This window comes from Mobula birostris, chromosome 31 (genome assembly GCF_030028105.1).
Source record: "Mobula birostris isolate sMobBir1 chromosome 31, sMobBir1.hap1, whole genome shotgun sequence".
Lineage (NCBI taxonomy): Eukaryota > Metazoa > Chordata > Chondrichthyes > Myliobatiformes > Myliobatidae > Mobula > Mobula birostris.
In genome coordinates, this window is record NC_092400.1 from 38,117,494 (window position 1) to 38,136,723 (window position 19,230).

At 46.0% G+C, this 19,230-nt stretch overlaps 1 protein-coding gene across 1 annotated transcript in view; it reads left to right on the plus strand.

Annotated features, from left to right (window-relative positions):
- The window catches only part of LOC140190826 (seizure 6-like protein), a 439,535-nt gene that overhangs the window by 391,535 nt on the left and 28,770 nt on the right, over positions 1-19,230 (plus strand). Inside the window, exon 13 of the mRNA XM_072247697.1 lies at positions 18,834-19,028. Coding sequence (XP_072103798.1) covers positions 18,834-19,028 — 195 coding nt within the window. The remainder of the gene's footprint in view (positions 1-18,833; positions 19,029-19,230) is intronic.

Sequence of the window (19,230 nt, forward strand, 5' to 3'; positions counted from 1 at the left end):
GGAGATTGAGGAGGAGATGTTTTTGCCCATCCAAGCTGACTGGGGTCTTTAAGAGAGGAAATCCAAGATCCAATTACACAAGGAGGCATTGAGGGCGAGGTCTTAGAGCTTATTGATTAGTTTCGAGGGGACAATGATATTGAATACCGAGTTGTGGTCGATAAGGAGCATCCTGGTGTATGCAGCTTTCCTGTCCAAATGTTCCAGGGTTGAGTGAAGAGCCAATGAGAGGGTAGACCTGTTGCCCTGCTGGGCAAATTGGAGCAGATTGAAGTCACCTCTCAGGCAGGAGCTGATGTGTTTCGGGCCTACCTCTCAAAACACTTCATCACTGTGGATGTAAGTGCAACTGGGCAATAGTCATTGAGGCCAGTAACCATGCTCTTCTTGGGTACCCCACACTGCCGAAGTGAGAGGGTAAAGATTTCCGTGAACACACCAGCCAGTTGATCAGCACAGGTCTTTAATAGGTGGCCAGGAACTCGTCCCATCCAGACGCCTTCTGTGGGTTCTGCAGGCAGCCTGCTCGTTGGCTTCACAGACTGAAATCATAGAATCCCCGGGAATGTGGGAGCTTGCAGTAGTTTCCCCGTGTTCTGGTGGTTAAAGTGACTGTAGAAGGAATTGAAGCAAAGCCCTGCTGCTTCCCATGTCAATATGCAGGTTATATGCTGGTGGTAATTATGCTGGGTTTTCTTCAAACAAACCTGATTGAAGTCTCAGACTATGATCCAAAATGCATCAGGGTGGACTGTTTCTTGTTTGGAGATAGCATCATGCAGTATCGCGGGCAATTGATTATAGTCAGCCGTTGTTACGTGAACTACAGTCAGGATTATGGTGGAGAACTCTAAATCTGTGTCTCTAAATTTAAAAAAAATTCTAAATTAGCATTATGCAAACAATGTCGCTTTTTGGTCTGAACTTCTGGTGAACTGAGTGTTTAGAGGACAGGCAGACCAGAGCTGTACTCTTTCTCTGACAGCAAGAACATTTCCAGCCCTGAAAGCCATACATGTGGAGAACTTGAGACCGGGGGGGGTGGGGGTGGATTTGATGGCTTTGTGGATGGTACAAAGATAGGTAGAGGGGCAGGTAGTGTTGAGGAAGCAGGGAGTTTGCAGAAGGACTTGAACAGGTTAGGAGAATGGGCAAAGAAGTGGCAGGTCAAATACAGTGTAGGAAAGTGCGTGTTTATGTACTTTGGTAAAAGGAAAGAAGGTGTTAACTATTTTCTAAACGGAAAGAAAATTCAGAAGTCGGAGGTGCAAAGGGGCTAGTGTAGGATTCCGTAAAGGTTGAATCGGTGGTAAGGAAGGCAAATACAATGTTAGCATTCATTTCCAGAGGACTAGAATGTAAAAGCAAGAACGTAATGCTGAGGCTTTACAAGGCATTGGTCAGCCCGCACTTGGAGTCCTGTGAGCAGTTTTGGGCTCCATATCTAGGAAAGGATGTGCTGGCATTGGATAGCATCCAGAAGAGTTAGTGTATGAAGAGATTACAGTAGGGCTCACAGAAGTTTAGAAGAATGAGGGAGGATCTCATTGAATATTAAAAGGTCCAGATAGAGTGGATGTGGAGAGAATGTTTCCAATAGTGGGAGAGTCGAGGACCAGAGGGCTGTGAAATTCATTGGCCAAATAATTCAAGCAGAGACAGCTAAATTCCTGATTAGTCAGGGTGTCAGAGGTTACATGGAGAAGGCAGGAGAATGGGGTTCGAAGGGAAAATAAATTGACCAGGATCGAACAGCAGAGCAAACTTGATGGGCCGAATAGCCTAATTCTGTCCCTGTATCTTATGGTCCTGTGACAGTACAATAAACAAGACAAGGTATTACATTCAGAAGTCTGATATGTTAACGAAACCGTTCCAGACACAAAGGGAGAAGGATGATAGGATACATAAACATACCAGAATCAGAATCAGGTTGATTATCACCGGCATGTGTTGTGAAATTTGTTAACTTAGCAGCAACAGTTCAATGCAATACATAATATAGAAGAGGAAAAAATAATAATAAATAAGTGAATCATTTACAGTATACATATATTGAAAATCATGCAAAAAACAGAAATAGTATATATAAAAAAGAGAGGTAATATTCATGGGTTCCATGTGCATTTAGGAAACAGATGGCAGAGGGGAAGAAACTGTTCCTGAATCGCTGAGTGTGTGCCTTCAGGCTTCTGTACCTCCTACCTGATGGTAACAATGAGAAAAGGGCATGCCCTGGGTGCTGGAGGTCCGTAATTATGGATGCTGCCTTTCTGAGACACTGCTCCTTGAAGATGTCCTAGGTACTTTGTAGGCTAGTACCCAAGATGGAGCTGACTAAATTTACAACCCTTTGCAGCTTCCTTGGGTCCTGTGCAGTAGCTGCTCCCTCCCCCCACCCACCTTACCAGACAGTGATGCAGCCCGTCAGAATGCTCTCCACAGTACATCTATAGAAGTTTTTGAGTGTATTCATTGTCATACCAAATCTCTTCAAACTCCTAATAAAGTATAGCTGCTGTCTTGACTTCTTTATAACTGCATCAATATGTTGGGACCAGGTTAGATCCTCAGAGATCTTGACACCCAGGAACTTGAAACTGCTCACTCTCTCCACTTCTGATCCCTCTATGAAGATTGGTTTGTGTTCCTTCATCTTACCCTTCCTGAAGTCCACAATCAGTTCTTTGGTCTTACTGATGTTGAATGTTGCTGTTGTTAAGATTGTTGCTGTGACACCACCCCACTAGCTGGCATATCTCACTCCTGTATGCCCTCTCATCACCACTTTACCAACAATGGCTGTGTCATCAGCAGATTTATAGATGGTATTGGAGCTATGCCTAGCCACACAGTCATGGGTATAGAGAGAATAGAGCTGTGGGCTAAGCACACACCCCTGAGGTGTACCAGTGTTGATCATTAGCAAGGAGGAGATATTCTTACCAATCCGCACAGACTGTGGTCTTCTGGTTAGGGAGTCGAGGATCCAGTTGCAGAGGGAGGTACAAAGGCCCAGGTTCTGTGACTTTTCAATCGAGATTGTGGAAATGATGGTGTTAAATGCTGAGCTATAGTCGATGAACAGCATCCTGACATAGGTGTTTGTGTTGACCAAGTGGTCTAAGGCTGTGTGAAGTGACATTGAGACTGCATCTGCCATTAACTTATTGTGGTGATAGGCAAATTGCAATGGGTCCAGGTCCTTGCTGAGGCAGGAGTTCATTCTAATCATGATCAATGTCTCAAAGCATTTCATCACTGTAGATGTGAGTGCAACCGGGCGGTAGTCATTAAGGCAGTTCACATTATTCTTCTTAAGCACTGGTATAATTGTTGTGTTTGTGAAGCAAGTGGGAAATTCCACCCATAGCAGTGAGAAGTTGAAAATGTCCTTGAATACTCCCGCCAGTTGGTTGGCACAGGTTTTCAGAGCCTTACCAGGTATTCCATCGGGACCTTCCGCCTTGCGAAGGTTCACCCTCTTTAAAGACAGTCTAGCATCGGCCTCTGAGTCAGAGGTCACAGGGTCACCAGGTGCAGCTGGGATCTTCACAGCTGTGGTTATATTCTCCCTTTCAAAGTGGGCATAGAAGGCATTGAGTTCATCTGGTAGTGAAGCATTGCTGCCATTCTTGCTATTGGGCTTATTGGTAATAAAAACATTATTATCATAAACACAAAGGATTCTGCAGATGCTATAAATCTTAAGCAACACACACACCACGCAGGAGGAACTCAGCAGGTCAGACAGCATCAGTGGAAATGAATAAGTAGTTGACATTTTGGTCTGAGACCCTTCATAAGGACTGGAAAAGAAGGGGAAAGAAGCCAGAATAAGAAGGTGGTGGAGAGGACAGAGTACAAGCTGGCAGGTGATAGGTAAGACCAGGTGAGAGGAAAGATGGGTGGGTGGGTGAAATGTGAATTCTTTTCCAGACCTGATGAAGGGGTTTGACCCAGAACATCAACAATTTATTCCCCTCTATATCAACTGCCTGACCTTGTTGAGTTCCTTTTGCATGTCATGTGTGTGTTATTTTATCACCTTCCCTTCTCTTCCTCTCCATCGGGAAGTGGTATCTGAGACCAGAACATCAAATGGATATACCCTGGATTCAGTCAATAGCTAGGAGATCTGCGCCTGAGTCTTGCAGTCCAATTCCATTGTGAGGGAGTGCCACTGCCGGACCCACAGGCAGAGGGGAGGTTAAAGGGAGATCGAGTCTCTTGTGTCAAATAGGTATAAAAGATTGGGAGGGGAATAGGGTGCTCTATCCAGTCAGCCAGTCAATACTTTTTATTCATTGAAAATCACCACAAAAGGCAGATTGACAGCTCATTATATTTGGGGGCCTACTGTACATAAACAGGATTCTTATATTACAACACTATGATGACTTCAGGAAAGAATGTGATCTGTGTTGTATAACTGCAAACTTGCCCCTCTTCCTCATACAAATGCCTGCGATGTGTGTCCAGCGCAAAAGAATGCAGCAATAACCAAGGATTAGGCCGCAGCAATTAGAAACAGACCAGCGGAAAGTGATGCTTTTGATGCAGTCAAAGCTACTTGCTGCCATCTCCTGGCGCCTGAATAGAATTGCATGTTAAAAGGTCGCTAGAGGGAGACCGAATATTGTTCAGATGAATTCAGAAAGCAAGGAAGACACTTATTCCTGCAAGCGGGGCAAGTTGCCCCTACAGTACCTCCTTCACCACCATTCAGGTCCCCAAACAGTCTGAAACATTTCAGCACTCCAGTTCAAAACATTGACTGTTTATGCCCTTCCACAGATGCTGCCTGACTTGCTGAGTTTTTGTGAGTTGCTGAAGATTTCCAGCACCTGCAGAATCTCTCATGTTTTCTACAATCACCTGCAACAACTGCACCCTAAGGACTAAAAAAAACAGGAGGCCATTCAGCCCTTCCTGAAAATTCTACTATTTTGGTCCACTTTACTTGATTTCCTCAATCTCCATCAGCTTCTGACTTGAATATATTTCACAACTTAATCCAAAAAATTCGCCACTCTCTAGACGTAGAAACTTCCTCTCATTCCTGAATAACAGACCCCTTTTCTTGAGAGTGACCCCTTAATTCCAGACACCCCAGCCATCCCATTCTATCTGTCAGGTTTGTAAGAATGTTGCATATTTCAATTAATTCATTCCTCATTCCTCTAAATTCCAGAGTATAGATGCCTAGTCTGGTTAACCTTTTTCTTGCAGGCCAATCCCCATTGCAGGAATTCACCAATAATGCACACCTGGTCAGAAGTATATCTTCCTTAGCTAGTGAGATGCAAATGCAATGTTAGCATTAATTTCGAGAGGACTAGAACATAAAAACAGGGACATAATGCTGAGGCTTTATGAGGCGTTGTTCAGACAGCTGTTGGGGTATTGCAAGCATTTTGGGGCCCCTTATCTAAGAAAGGATGCCCTGACATTAGAGACAGTGGAGGATCTCAAGAATGATCCTGGGAATGAGGTGAATAACATATGAGGAGCGTTTGATGACTCTGGGCCTGTACTAGCTGCAGTTTAGAAGAATGAGGGGGCATTTCATTGAAACCTATGGGCTATCGAAAGGCCTAGATAGAGTAGATGTGGAGAGAAGGTTGCATCTAATGGAGGAGACTAGGACCAGAGGGCACAGCCTCAGACTAGAGGGGTATCCCTTTAGACCAGAGCTTAGAAGGAATTTCTTTAGCCAGATGGTGGTGAATCTGTGGAATTCATTGCCACAGACAGCTGTGAAGGACAAGTCATTAGGCATATTTAAAGTGGACATTGATAGGTTCTTGGTTACTAAGGGTGTCAAAGGTAATGGAGAAAGGGCAAGAGGAAGAAGTCGAGAGAGATAATAAATCAGCCATGATGGAATAGTGGAGCAGACTCGATGGGCTGAATGGCCTAATTCTGCTTCTATATCTTATGGTCTAATGGAGACCAGACCCACAGATAATGGGCGGCATGGTGGCATAGTGATTAACACCATAAGATATAGTAGTGTAATGAGGCCAGTCTGCTCCACCATTCCATCATGGCTGATTCAATCTTCCTCTCAGCCCTGATCTCCTGCCTTCTCCCCGTATCCCTTCGCATCCTGAACAATCAAGAACCTATCAGCCTCTGCCTTAAATATACATAAAGACTTGACTTCCACAGCTGCCTGTGGCAACAAATTCCACAGATTCACCACTCTCTGGCTAAAGAAATTCCTCCTCATCTCCGTTCTAAAAGGATGCCCTTCTATTCTGAGGCTGTGTCCTCTGGTCTTACACTCTCCCACCATAGGAAACATCCTCTCCACATCCACAGCCTTTCACGATTTGATAGGTTTCAATGAAGTCACCCCTCATTCTTCTGAATTCCAGTGAATACAGGCCCAGAGCCATCAAATGCTCTTCATATGACAAGCCATTCAATCCTGGAAGCATTTTCGTGAACCTCCTTTGAACCCTCTCCAGTTTCAGCATATCCTTTCTAAGATAAGGGGCCTAAAACTGCTCACAATACTCCGAGTCAGGTCTCACCAGTGCTTTATAAAGTCTCAACATTACATCCCTGTTTTTATATTCCAGTCCTCTTGAAATGAATGCTAACATTGCATTTGCCTTCCTCGCCACAGGGAATCCTGCATAAGGACTCTCATGTCCCTTTGTGCCTCCGTTTTTTGTATTTTCTCTACATTAAGAAAATACTCTACCATTTCATTTCTTCTACCAAAGTGCATAACCATGCACTTATTAACAGTGTTTTCCATCTGCCATTTCTTTGCCCATTCTCCTAATCTATCTACAAAATTCTGTAGCCTCTCTATTTCCTCAAAACTACCTGCCCTTTCACCTATCTTTCTGTCATCTGCAAACTTTTCCATGATCCAAGTCATTGACATATAATGTAAAAAGAATCGATCCCAACGCGGATCCTGTGGAACACCACTGGTAAGTGGCAACCAACTAGAAAAGGCTTCCTTTATTCCCACATTTTGCCTCCTCCCAATTTTCCCTTGAGGAAACCATGCTAACTACAGAACATTTTACCATGTGCCTCCAAGTACCCCGAAATTACATCCTTAACAATTGACTCCAATATCTTCCCAACCACTGAGGTCAGACTAACTGGCCTATAATTTCCTTTCCTCTGCTTCCCTCCTTTCTTGAAAAGTGGAGCGACATTTGCAATTTTCAGACTTCCAGCACCATTCTCATGCCTCTGTACTCCACTGTAATATTGATACATCTGACTTTAGTTTCTCCTTCTCAAATTTCAGTGAAATTGTAAATTGTCCTGTGATTAGGCTCAGGTTAAATAGATGGGTTTCTGGGTGAAACAGCTCATTATCTTGGAAGGGGCTGTTCTACACTGTATCTGAGGAGACATTGATATGGAACACCCACTCAGATTTTACACTGTTCTACACTCTTCTAAACCATTCCACACTGCTCCACACTGTTCTACACTGCTCCACACTGCTCCACACTGCTCCACACTCTTCTACAGCATTTTTCACTCTTCTAAACCATTCCACACTGCTCCACACTGCTCTACACTGCTTCAGACTGCTCCACACTGCTTCAGACTGCTCCACACTATTCTGCACTGTTCTGCACTTTTCTACACTGTATCTGAGGGGTCGTTGATATGGAACACTCACACAGAGTCTACACTGTTCTACACTCTTCTACACCGTTCTACACTGCTCTACACATTTCTACACTGTTCCACACATTTCTACACTGTTCTACACTGTTCTGCATTGTCCTGCGCTGTTCTGCACTGTCCTGCACTGTTCTGCGCTGTTCTGCGCTGTTCCGCGCTGTTCCGCGCTGTTCCGCGCTGTTCCGCACTGTTCTGCACAGTTCTATGCTGTTTTGCACTGTTCTGTGCTCTCCTACACTGTTCTACACTGTTCTACACGGTTCTATGTTGTTCTGTGCTGTTCTACACTGTGCTACACTGCTCTGCACTGTTCTACATTGTTCTATACATTTCTACACCGCTCTACACTGTTCTGCACTGTTCTGCACAGTTCTACACAGTTCTATGCTGTTCTGCGCTGGTCCACACTGTGCTACAATGCTCTGCACTGTTGTGCACTGTGCTACACTGTTCTACACTATTCTACACTTTTTTTCACTTTTCTGCTCTGTTCTGCACTGTCCTACACTGTTCTACACTGTTCTGTGTTTTTCTGCGGTGTTCTACACTGTTCTATGCCGTTCTACAGTGTTCTACACCGTTCTATGCCGTTCTACACCGTTCTACGCCGTTCTGCGCCGTTCTACGCCGTTCTACGCCGTTCTGCGCCGTTCTGCGCTGTTCTACACTGTTCTGCGCTGTCCACATTGTTCTGCGCTGTTCTATGCTGTTCTGCGCTGTTCTGCGCTGTTCTACGCTGTTCTACGCTGTTCTGTGCTGTTCTGTGCTGTTCTACGCTGTTCTGTGCTGTCTACATTGTTCTGTGCTGTTCTACACTGTTCTGTGCTGTTCTACACTGTTCTGTGTTGTTCTACACTGTTCTGTGCTGTTCTACACTGTCTGTGCTGTTCTACACTGTTCTGTGCTGTTCTACACTGTCTGTGCTGTTCTACACTGCTCTGTGCTGTTCTACACTGTTCTGCACTGTTCTACACTGTTCTGTGCTGTTCTACACTGTCTGTGCTGTTCTACACTGTCTGTGCTGTTCTACACTGCTCTGTGCTGTTCTACACTGTTCTGCACTGTTCTACACTGTTCTGTGCTGTTCTACACTGTCTGTGCTGTTCTACACTGTCTGTGCTGTTCTACACTGCTCTGTGCTGTTCTACACTGTTCTATGCTGTTCTACACTGTTCTGTGCTGTTCTACAGTGTTCTGTGCTGTTCTACAGTGTTCTGTGCTGTTCTACACTGCTCTGTGCTGTTCTACACTGTTCTATGCTGTTCTACACTGTTCTGTGCTGTTCTACAGTGTTCTGTGCTGTTCTACACTGCTCGACACTGCTCTGTGCTGTTCTACGCCGTTCTACACGGTTCTACACTGTTCTACACTGTTCTGTGCTGTTCTACACTGTTCTACACTGTTCTGTGCTGTTCTACACTGTTCCATGCCGTTCTACACTGTTCTACACTGTTCTACACTGTTCTGTGCTGTTCTACACTGTTCTGTTCTGTCTACACTGTTCTATGCCGTTCTACACTGTTCTACACTGTTCTACACTGCTCTGTGCTGTTCTACACTGTTCTACACTGTTCTGTGCTGTTCTACACTGTTCTACACTGTTCTGTGCTGTTCTACACTGTTCCATGCCGTTCTACACTGTTCTACACTGTTCTACACTGTTCTGTGCTGTTCTACACTGTTCTGTTCTGTCTACACTGTTCTATGCCGTTCTACACTGTTCTACACTGTTCTACACTGTTCTGTGCTGTTCTACACTGTTCTGTGCTGTTCTACACTGTTCTGTTCTGTCTACACTGTTCTATGCCGTTCTACACTGTTCTACACTGTTCTACACTGTTCTGTGCTGTCTACATTGTTCTGTGCTGTTCTACACTGTTCTGTGCTGTTCTACACTGTTCTGTGCTGTCTACACTGTTCTATGCCGTTCTACACTGTTCTACACTGTTCTACACTGTTCTGTTCTGTCTACACTGTTCTATGCCGTTCTACACTGTTCTACACTGTTCTACACTGTTCTGTGCTGTCTACACTGTTCTGTGCTGTTCTACACTGTTCTGTGCTGTTCTACACTGTTCTGTTCTGTCTACACTGTTCTGCGCTGTTCTGCGCTGTTCTGCGCTGTTCCGCGCTGTTCCGCGCTGTTCCGCGCTGTTCCGCGCTGTTCTGCACTGTTCTGCACAGTTCTATGCTGTTTTGCACTGTTCTGTGCTCTCCTACACTGTTCTACACTGTTCTACACAGTTCTATGTTGTTCTGTGCTGTTCTACACTGTGCTACACTGCTCTGCACTGTTCTACATTGTTCTATACATTTCTACACCGCTCTACACTGTTCTGCACTGTTCTGCACAGTTCTATGCTGTTTTGCACTGTTCTGTGCTCTCCTACACTGTTCTACACTGTTCTACACGGTTCTATGTTGTTCTGTGCTGTTCTACACTGTGCTACACTGCTCTGCACTGTTCTACATTGTTCTATACATTTCTACACCGCTCTACACTGTTCTGCACTGTTCTGCACAGTTCTACACAGTTCTATGCTGTTCTGCGCTGGTCCACACTGTGCTACAATGCTCTGCACTGTTGTGCACTGTGCTACACTGTTCTACACTATTCTACACTTTTTTTCACTTTTCTGCTCTGTTCTGCACTGTCCTACACTGTTCTACACTGTTCTGTGTTTTTCTGCGGTGTTCTACACTGTTCTATGCCGTTCTACAGTGTTCTACACCGTTCTATGCCGTTCTACACCGTTCTACGCCGTTCTGCGCCGTTCTACGCCGTTCTACGCCGTTCTGCGCCGTTCTGCGCTGTTCTACACTGTTCTGCGCTGTCCACATTGTTCTGCGCTGTTCTACGCTGTTCTACGCTGTTCTGTGCTGTTCTGTGCTGTTCTACGCTGTTCTGTGCTGTCTACATTGTTCTGTGCTGTTCTACACTGTTCTGTGCTGTTCTACACTGTTCTGTGTTGTTCTACACTGTTCTGTGCTGTTCTACACTGTTCTGTGCTGTTCTACACTGTCTGTGCTGTTCTACACTGTCTGTGCTGTTCTACACTGCTCTGTGCTGTTCTACACTGTTCTATGCTGTTCTACACTGTTCTGTGCTGTTCTACAGTGTTCTGTGCTGTTCTACACTGCTCTGTGCTGTTCTACACTGTTCTATGCTGTTCTACACTGTTCTGTGCTGTTCTACAGTGTTCTGTGCTGTTCTACAGTGTTCTGTGCTGTTCTACACTGTTCTATGCTGTTCTACACTGTTCTGTGCTGTTCTACAGTGTTCTGTGCTGTTCTACACTGCTCGACACTGCTCTGTGCTGTTCTACGCCGTTCTACACGGTTCTACACTGTTCTACACTGTTCTGTGCTGTTCTACACTGTTCTACACTGTTCTGTGCTGTTCTACACTGTTCCATGCCGTTCTACACTGTTCTACACTGTTCTGTGCTGTTCTACACTGTTCTGTTCTGTCTACACTGTTCTATGCCGTTCTACACTGTTCTACACTGTTCTACACTGTTCTGTGCTGTTCTACACTGCTCTGTGCTGTTCTACACTGTTCTGTTCTGTCTACACTGTTCTATGCCGTTCTACACTGTTCTACACTGTTCTACACTGTTCTGTGCTGTCTACACTGTTCTGTGCTGTTCTACACTGTTCTGTGCTGTTCTACACTGTTCTGTTCTGTCTACACTGTTCTGCGCTGTTCTGCGCTGTTCCGCGCTGTTCCGCGCTGTTCCGCGCTGTTCCGCACTGTTCTGCACAGTTCTATGCTGTTTTGCACTGTTCTGTGCTCTCCTACACTGTTCTACACTGTTCTACACAGTTCTATGTTGTTCTGTGCTGTTCTACACTGTGCTACACTGCTCTGCACTGTTCTACATTGTTCTATACATTTCTACACCGCTCTACACTGTTCTGCACTGTTCTGCACAGTTCTACACAGTTCTATGCTGTTCTGCGCTGGTCCACACTGTGCTACAATGCTCTGCACTGTTGTGCACTGTGCTACACTGTTCTACACTATTCTACACTTTTTTTCACTTTTCTGCTCTGTTCTGCACTGTCCTACACTGTTCTACACTGTTCTGTGTTTTTCTGCGGTGTTCTACACTGTTCTATGCCGTTCTACACTGTTCTACACTGTTCTGTGCTGTCTACATTGTTCTGTGCTGTTCTACACTGCTCTGTGCTGTTCTACACTGTTCTGTTCTGTCTACACTGTTCTATGCCGTTCTACACTGTTCTACACTGTTCTACACTGTTCTGTGCTGTTCTACACTGCTCTGTGCTGTTCTACACTGTTCTGTTCTGTCTACACTGTTCTATGCCGTTCTACACTGTTCTACACTGTTCTACACTGTTCTGTGCTGTCTACACTGTTCTGTGCTGTTCTACACTGTTCTGTGCTGTTCTACACTGTTCTGTTCTGTCTACACTGTTCTGTGCTGTTCTACACTGCTCTGTGCTGTTCTACACTGTTCTGTGCTGTTCTACACTGCTCTGTGCTGTTCTACACTGTTCTGTTCTGTCTACACTGTTCTGTGCTGTCTACACTGTTCTGTGCTGTCTACACTGTTCTGCGCTGTTCTGCCGTATATCTGAGGAGTCGTTGATATGGAACACTCACACAGATTCTCTATAGATAAAAAGAAACACAAACACAGGTGCAGGGAAGAACAAAAATACTGTAAACACTGAGCATGTCAGTGAGCGTTCGTCAAAGGAGCAATAGCCAATGTTTCAGGCCAAAGACTGAAAGACCCTTCATTAGAGCTGAGGAACAGAGAAAGAAAACAATCTGCTGGAGGATCTCAGCAGATCAGACATCATCTGTGGCAGGAAATAGCCAGTCGCTGCTTCATCGAGATCCTTCATTGTGACAGTCAGCCGTTTGGTTTATGCTTCCAGATTCGTGCATCTACAGTCTCTTGTGCCCCCAAGAGAAGAAAGCAAGTTAGTCAAAGGGGCAGAGAGGCCGGGGAAGAGTTAATGTGTGGCTGGGGCAAGGCGATCTCAGTGGACAGTTGGGATGATTTGTCTCTCTCCATACCCAACTCATCAAGTATTCTCTCACTCTCACTCTCCCTCTCCCACCCGCTTCCACTCCCCCTCCCCCTCCCCTCCCTCTCCCCCTCCTTCTCCCTCTCCACCTCCCACTCCCTCTCCCCTCCCCTCCCCCTCCCTCTCCCCCTCTCCTACTTTCCTATTCTCCCCTCCCCCTCCCTCTCCCCTCCCTCTCCTCCTTTCCTATTCTCCCCTCCCCCTCCCTCTCCCCTCACTCTCCTCCTACCCCTCCCCCTCCCTCTCCCCTCCCTCTCCTCCTGCCCCTCCCCTCCCTCTCCCCTTCCCCCTACTCCTCCCCTCCCTTTCCTCCTTTCCTATTCTCCCCCTCCCCCTCCCCTCCCCCTCTCTCCCCTCTCCCCCTCCCCTTCTCACATCTGCACCGAATATTTCAGTGAGGAGTTGCAGAGGTGTGCCATCGTGTTCCAAAATCTCCACAAAGCACAACATTTCTTTAAAAGGAAAATATTTTCTTTGGCGGCCACTCCTCGGCACATCAGATATCAAAAGTACCAGAAGCCCTAATGCAAGTAAAAGAGGATGATAGTTCGACACAGGCTGAACATCTCCCAATCCTTACCAAAACCCCTTCTCACCATCGTCAGCCTTTTCCTCTCCATGCTCACTGAAACTCATTTACCCAATCATGAAACAAAATGAAAGACCAGTGCAAAGGTGGCTGCCCTGACCCCTGGGCCCTCGATCAGACAGAGCAGCAGGGAGGTAGCCTCCACAGCAGGTGGCATCGTGCTGTCGGTGCTGTTGCTCAGATAGTTGTGATGGGCGTGTTCAGGTTCTGGCAAGTGAAGGAGACGAGGGTTCTGTTCTGCCCTGTCATTCCTGACAGCTGATGTTGTGAAGCCTTTGGATCCGAGGGGCCATGGGATGACTCGCTTCACCTCAAACTCGGACAGCAGACCGTGAGGTTGCTGGATCAAAGATCTAAATATATTCCTTTTTAAGTGAGTTAAGGTCTTTGAATTTGAAAGGGTGTAACTTTTCACAGTGATTGATGGATCATCCACAATGACCAGTAAAGTGCGAAGCAAATCAATAGAACAGATAACCATGTAACAATTACAGCACGGAAACAGGCCATCTCGGCCCTTCTAGTCCGTGCCGAACTCTTACTGTCACCTAGTCCCACCGACCTGCACTCAGCCCATAACCCTCCATTCCTTTCCTGTCCATATAGCTATCCAATTTAACTTTAAACGACAACATTGAACCTGCCTCAACCACTTCTGCTGGAAGCTCGTTCCACACAGCCACCACTCTCTGAGTAAAGAAGTTCCCCCTCATGTTACCCCTAAACTTTTGCCCCTTAACTCTCAACTCATGTCGCCTTGTTTGAATCTCCCCCACTCTCAATTGAAAAACCTATCCACGTCAACTCTATCAATCCCCCTCATAATTTTAAACACCACTATCAAGTCCCCCCTCAACTTTCTACGCTCCAAAGAATAAAGACCTAACTTGTTCAACCTTTCTCTGTAACTTAGGAGATGAAACCCAGGCAACATTTTAGTAAACCTCCTTTGTACTCTCTCAATTTTATTGACATCTTTCCTATAATTCAGTGACCAGGACTGTACACAATACTCCAAATTTGGCCTTACCAATGCCTTATACAATTTCAACATTACATCCCAACTCCTATACTCAATGCTCTGATTAATAAAGGCCAGCATACCAAAAGCTTTTCCAGGAAGAGGTAAAGTCTACGTTTCGGGCCGAGACCCTTCGTCAGGACTAACTGAAGGAAGAGCTAGTAAGAGATTTGAAAGTGGGAGGGGGAGGGGAGATCCAAAATGATAGGAGAAGGCAGGAGGGGGAGGGATGGAGCCAAGAGCTGGAAAGTTACAGGCAAAGTTAATGAAGTCAACATTCCAGGTCAAACTTTCACCCTGCCCTCAAGTTTACCTGGTCCATTTTGGACACCTCCCTCCCCTTTCTAGATCTTTCTGTCTCTATCTCTGGAAACAGCTTATCTACTGATGTCTACTATAAGCCTAGTGACTCTCACAGCTATCTAGACTATTCCTTTTCTCACCCTGTCTCTTGCAAAGATGCCATCCCCTTCTTGCAATTCCTTCGTCTCCGCCGCATCTGCTCTCAGGATGAGGCTTTTCATTCCAGGACGAGGGAGATGTCCTCCTTTTTTAAAGAAGGGGGCTTCCCTTCCTCCACCATCAACTCTGCTCTCAAACGCATCTCCCCCATTTCACGCATATCTGCTCTCACTCCATCCTCCCGCCACTCCACTAGGAATAGGGTTCCCCTGGTCTTCATCCAGCACCCCACCAACCTCCGGGTCCAACATATTATTCTCTGTAACTTCTGCCACCTCCAATGGGATCCCACCACTAAGCACATCTTTCCCTCCCCCCACTTTCTGCTTTCCACAGGGATCGCTCCCTACGCGACTCGCTTGTCCATTTGTCTCCCCCCATCCCTCCTCACTGACCTCCCTCCTGGCACTTATCCGTGTAAGCGGAACAAGTGCTACACATGCCCTTACACTTCCTCCCTTACCAACATTCAGGGCCCCAGACAGTCCTTCCAGGTGAGGCGACACTTCACCTGTGAGTCGGCTGGGGTGATATACTGCGTCCGGCGCTCCCGATGTGGCGTTCTATATATTGGCGAGACTCGACACAGACTGGGAGATCGTTTTGCTGAACACCTACGCCCTGTCCGCCAGAGAAAGCAGGATCTCCCAGTGGCCACACATTTTAATTCCACATCCCATTCCCATTCTGATATGTCTATCCTCGGCCTCCTCTACTGTAAAGATGAAGCCACACTCAGGTTGGAGGAACAACACCTTATTCCGTCTGGGTACGCTCCAATCTGATGGCATGAACATTGACTTCTCTAACTTCCGCTAATGCCCCACCACCCCCTCGTACCCCATCCATTATTTATTTATATACTCACATTCTTTCTCTCTCTCTCCTTTTTCTCCCTCTGTCCTTCTGACTATACCCCTTGCCCATCCTCTGGGTTTTCTCCCCCTCCCCCTTTTCCTTCTCCCTGGGCCTCCTGTTCCATGATCCTCTCATATCCCTTTTGCCAATCAACTGTCCAGCTCTTGGCTCCATCCCTCCCCCTCCTGTCTTCTCCTATCATTTTGGATCTCCCCCTCCCCCTCCCACTTCCAAATCTCTTACTAGCTCTTCCTTCAGTTAGTCCTGATGAAGAGTCTCGGCCCAAAACGTTGACTGTACCTCTTCCTAGAGATGCTGCCTGGCCTGCTGCGTTCACCAGCAACTTTGATGTGTGTTGCTTAAATTTCCAGCATCTGCAGAATTCCTCGTGTTTGCGATACCAAAAGCTTTCTTCACCACCCTATCCCCATGAGATTCCACCTTCAGGGAACTATGCACCATTATTCCTAGATCCCTCTGTTCTACAGCATTCTTCAATGCCCTACCATTTACCATGTATGTCCTATTTTGATTAGTCCTACCAAAATGTAGCATCTCACATTTTTCAGCAATGAACTCCATCTGCCATCTTTCAGCCCACTCTTCTAACTGGCCTAAATCTCTCTGCAAGCTTTGAAAAACTGCTTCATCATCCACAACGCCACCTATCTTAGTATCATCTGCATACTTACTAATCCAATTTACCACCCCATCATCTAGATCATTAATATATATGACAAACAACCTTGGACCCAGTACAGATCCCTGAGGCACACCGCTACACACCGTCCTCCAATCTGACACACAGTTATCCACCACTACTCTCTGGCGTCTCCCATCCAGCCACTGCTGAATCCATTTTACTACTCAGATATTAATGCCTAACGATTGAACCTTCCTAACTAACCTTCTGTGTGGAACCTTGTCAAAGACCTTACTGAAGTCCATATAGACAACATCCACCGCTTTACCCTCGTCAACTTTCTTAGAAACATCATCAAAAAATTCAATAAGATTTGTCAAACATGACCTTCCTCGCACAAATCCATGTTGACTGTTCCTAATCAGACCCTGTCTATCCAGATAATTATATATACCATCTTAAGAATACTTTCCAAATATAACAGTGCCAACCTCTTAACATATTCCAAGATCAATCTAATCCTTCCCTCTCAAAGAGCCCTTCATTTTTTTTTCATCCATGTGCCTATCTGAGACTATCTTAACTTTCTCTAATGTATCTGCCTCTACCATCCCCCCTATAGTTTCCCCCAATCATCTTATATTAGTTATTTCTGCCCTGGGAAAATGTCCCTGGCTGTCCTGGTACACCTCTATCAAGTCAGTTCTCATCCTCCTTCATTCCAAAGAGAAAAGCCCGAGCTCACTCAACCTATCCCATAAGGCATGCTCTCCAATCCAGGTGCATCCTGGAAGATCTCCTCTGCATTCTCTCAGAAGCTTCCATGTTCTTCCTACAAAGACGTGACCAGAATTGAACACAATATTCCAAGTGTGGTCTAACCAGGATTTTATAGAGCTGCAACATGACCTTACAGCTCTTGAACTCAATCCCCTGATGTACAAGAGCCAACACACCACACATCTACTTAACCATCGTATCAACTTGCATGGAAATTTTGAGGGGGATATGGACACGGTCCTCAAGATTCCTCTGTTCATTTGTACATATAAAGTTCCATAATGTCACAAAAGAACAAGGTCCTTGGATGCAAGGAGACAACATCTTCAGGAATCTGCCTGGTACAGCATGGCACAGGGACCCAGCTCCAGTGACCCGGTTCAATCCCGACCCTGGGTGCTGCCTGCATGGTCTGTGCACAATTTCCTCGTGACTGCCGGGTGAGAACCCTCCCACATCCCAAAGACGTAGGATAAATGGCCAAGGTGACTTAGCTTTTTCTTGTGGGTGGCTGTTGAAAATATCTGGGCATTAGGTGAGCAAGTTGGGAAATTGGTTAATAGCTCTGTTCTGAGAACCAGCAGGGATTCAATGGGCTGAATGGCTTCCATCCACGTTGTAATGAAGTAAGTTGCACACCATTCTGACCTCATGATACCATAGTTCCTTCATTGTTCAGAGCTCCCTCACTAACATCTCTGTGGGGGCATCTTCCCCAGAGGGAATGCTACAATTCAAAAAGGGAGCTTCCTGAGAACGATTAAGGAGAGGGAATAACTGGTGGTTTTGCCAGTGGCACACAAATCCCAAACGACAAATGAAAAATCTTCAGACTTGCATTCTGGTAGGTAGCACAGTAGTGTAGCACGATTGCAGCACCCAGAGCTCGGCGAATGGGATTGAATTCCTGTAACTGCACGGGTTCCCTCTGGATGTTCCGGTTTCTTCCCACGTTCCAAAGACATGGGCTAGGGTTCGTAAAGTGAATGCTTTGCCCTTAACTCACTTCTGGCCCGTTCTGTAGTCAGAAGCGTGGTGACACTTGTGGGCTGCCCCCAGCACATCTTGAACTGTGGTGGTCTTTGAAGCAAACAACAGATTTCGCTGTATGCTTCGATGTTCACTGTGTGCTATCCCAATGTGTACATGTGACAAATAAAGCTAATCTTTATCTTTTCCAGCAAGAGTGAGCCCACTAACTTAACTTAAGGAATTTTAGAGAGGGTGCAGAGGAGATTTCCCTGGATTAGAGAGCAGGTCTTATGAGGATAGGCTGAGTGAACTCGGGTTTTTCTCTTTGGAGCAAAGGAGGATGAGATGAGACTTGATTGAGCTATACGTAATGAGAAGAGACCCCCCACAGACTGAGTGGCCAGCAGAAATGGCTAATAAAAGGGGTATGATTTTAAAGAGATAGGAGTAAAGTGTGGAGGGGATGACAGAAGTACGTATTTTACATGGATGATGGTGGGTGCATGGAACACACCGCCAGGGGTTGTGGTCGAGGTAGGTACTGTAGATTAGGGGCATTTAAAAGACTCTTAGATATGCACAGGGAGGAAAGTGTTAGATTGATCTTAGGGCAGGTGAAAAGGTCAGAACAACATCATGGACTGCGCTACACTGGTCTCTAATCTAGAACATCAGATCATTTTTGAGCTTCAGAGTGTTGACCTAAGAACTGCTGTCTAAATGCAGGTTAATATTCTCCCTCCCCGTAATGTCTGATTTCTAATTTCTTTCAGCTGAGGAGTCAGTAGCGTGTGAAAACCCAGGACTACCAGAAAATGGCTACCAGATTCTATATAAGCGTCTGTATCTGCCAGGCGAGACGTTGACCTTCATGTGTTACGAAGGCTTTGAGCTGGTTGGAGAGGTTACTATCAGATGCATCATTGCCCACCCATCCCACTGGAGTGGGCCACTGCCTTCATGTAAAGGTAAGGGCCAAGTTTTGCACCACCCTCAGAGCAGCGCCGGCTGCCTGTGGATGCCCGTCGGCCAGGCTTTGCACCATGAGAAGTGGGATCAGCAGATCTGCCCACAGCTCCCAGAGTCTGCCCAGAAACCTGACAGCATACAAACTGGTGCTTCAATGTATGTGGGTGGAAAGGAGGTGAGTATTCATTCTGAGCACGAGTT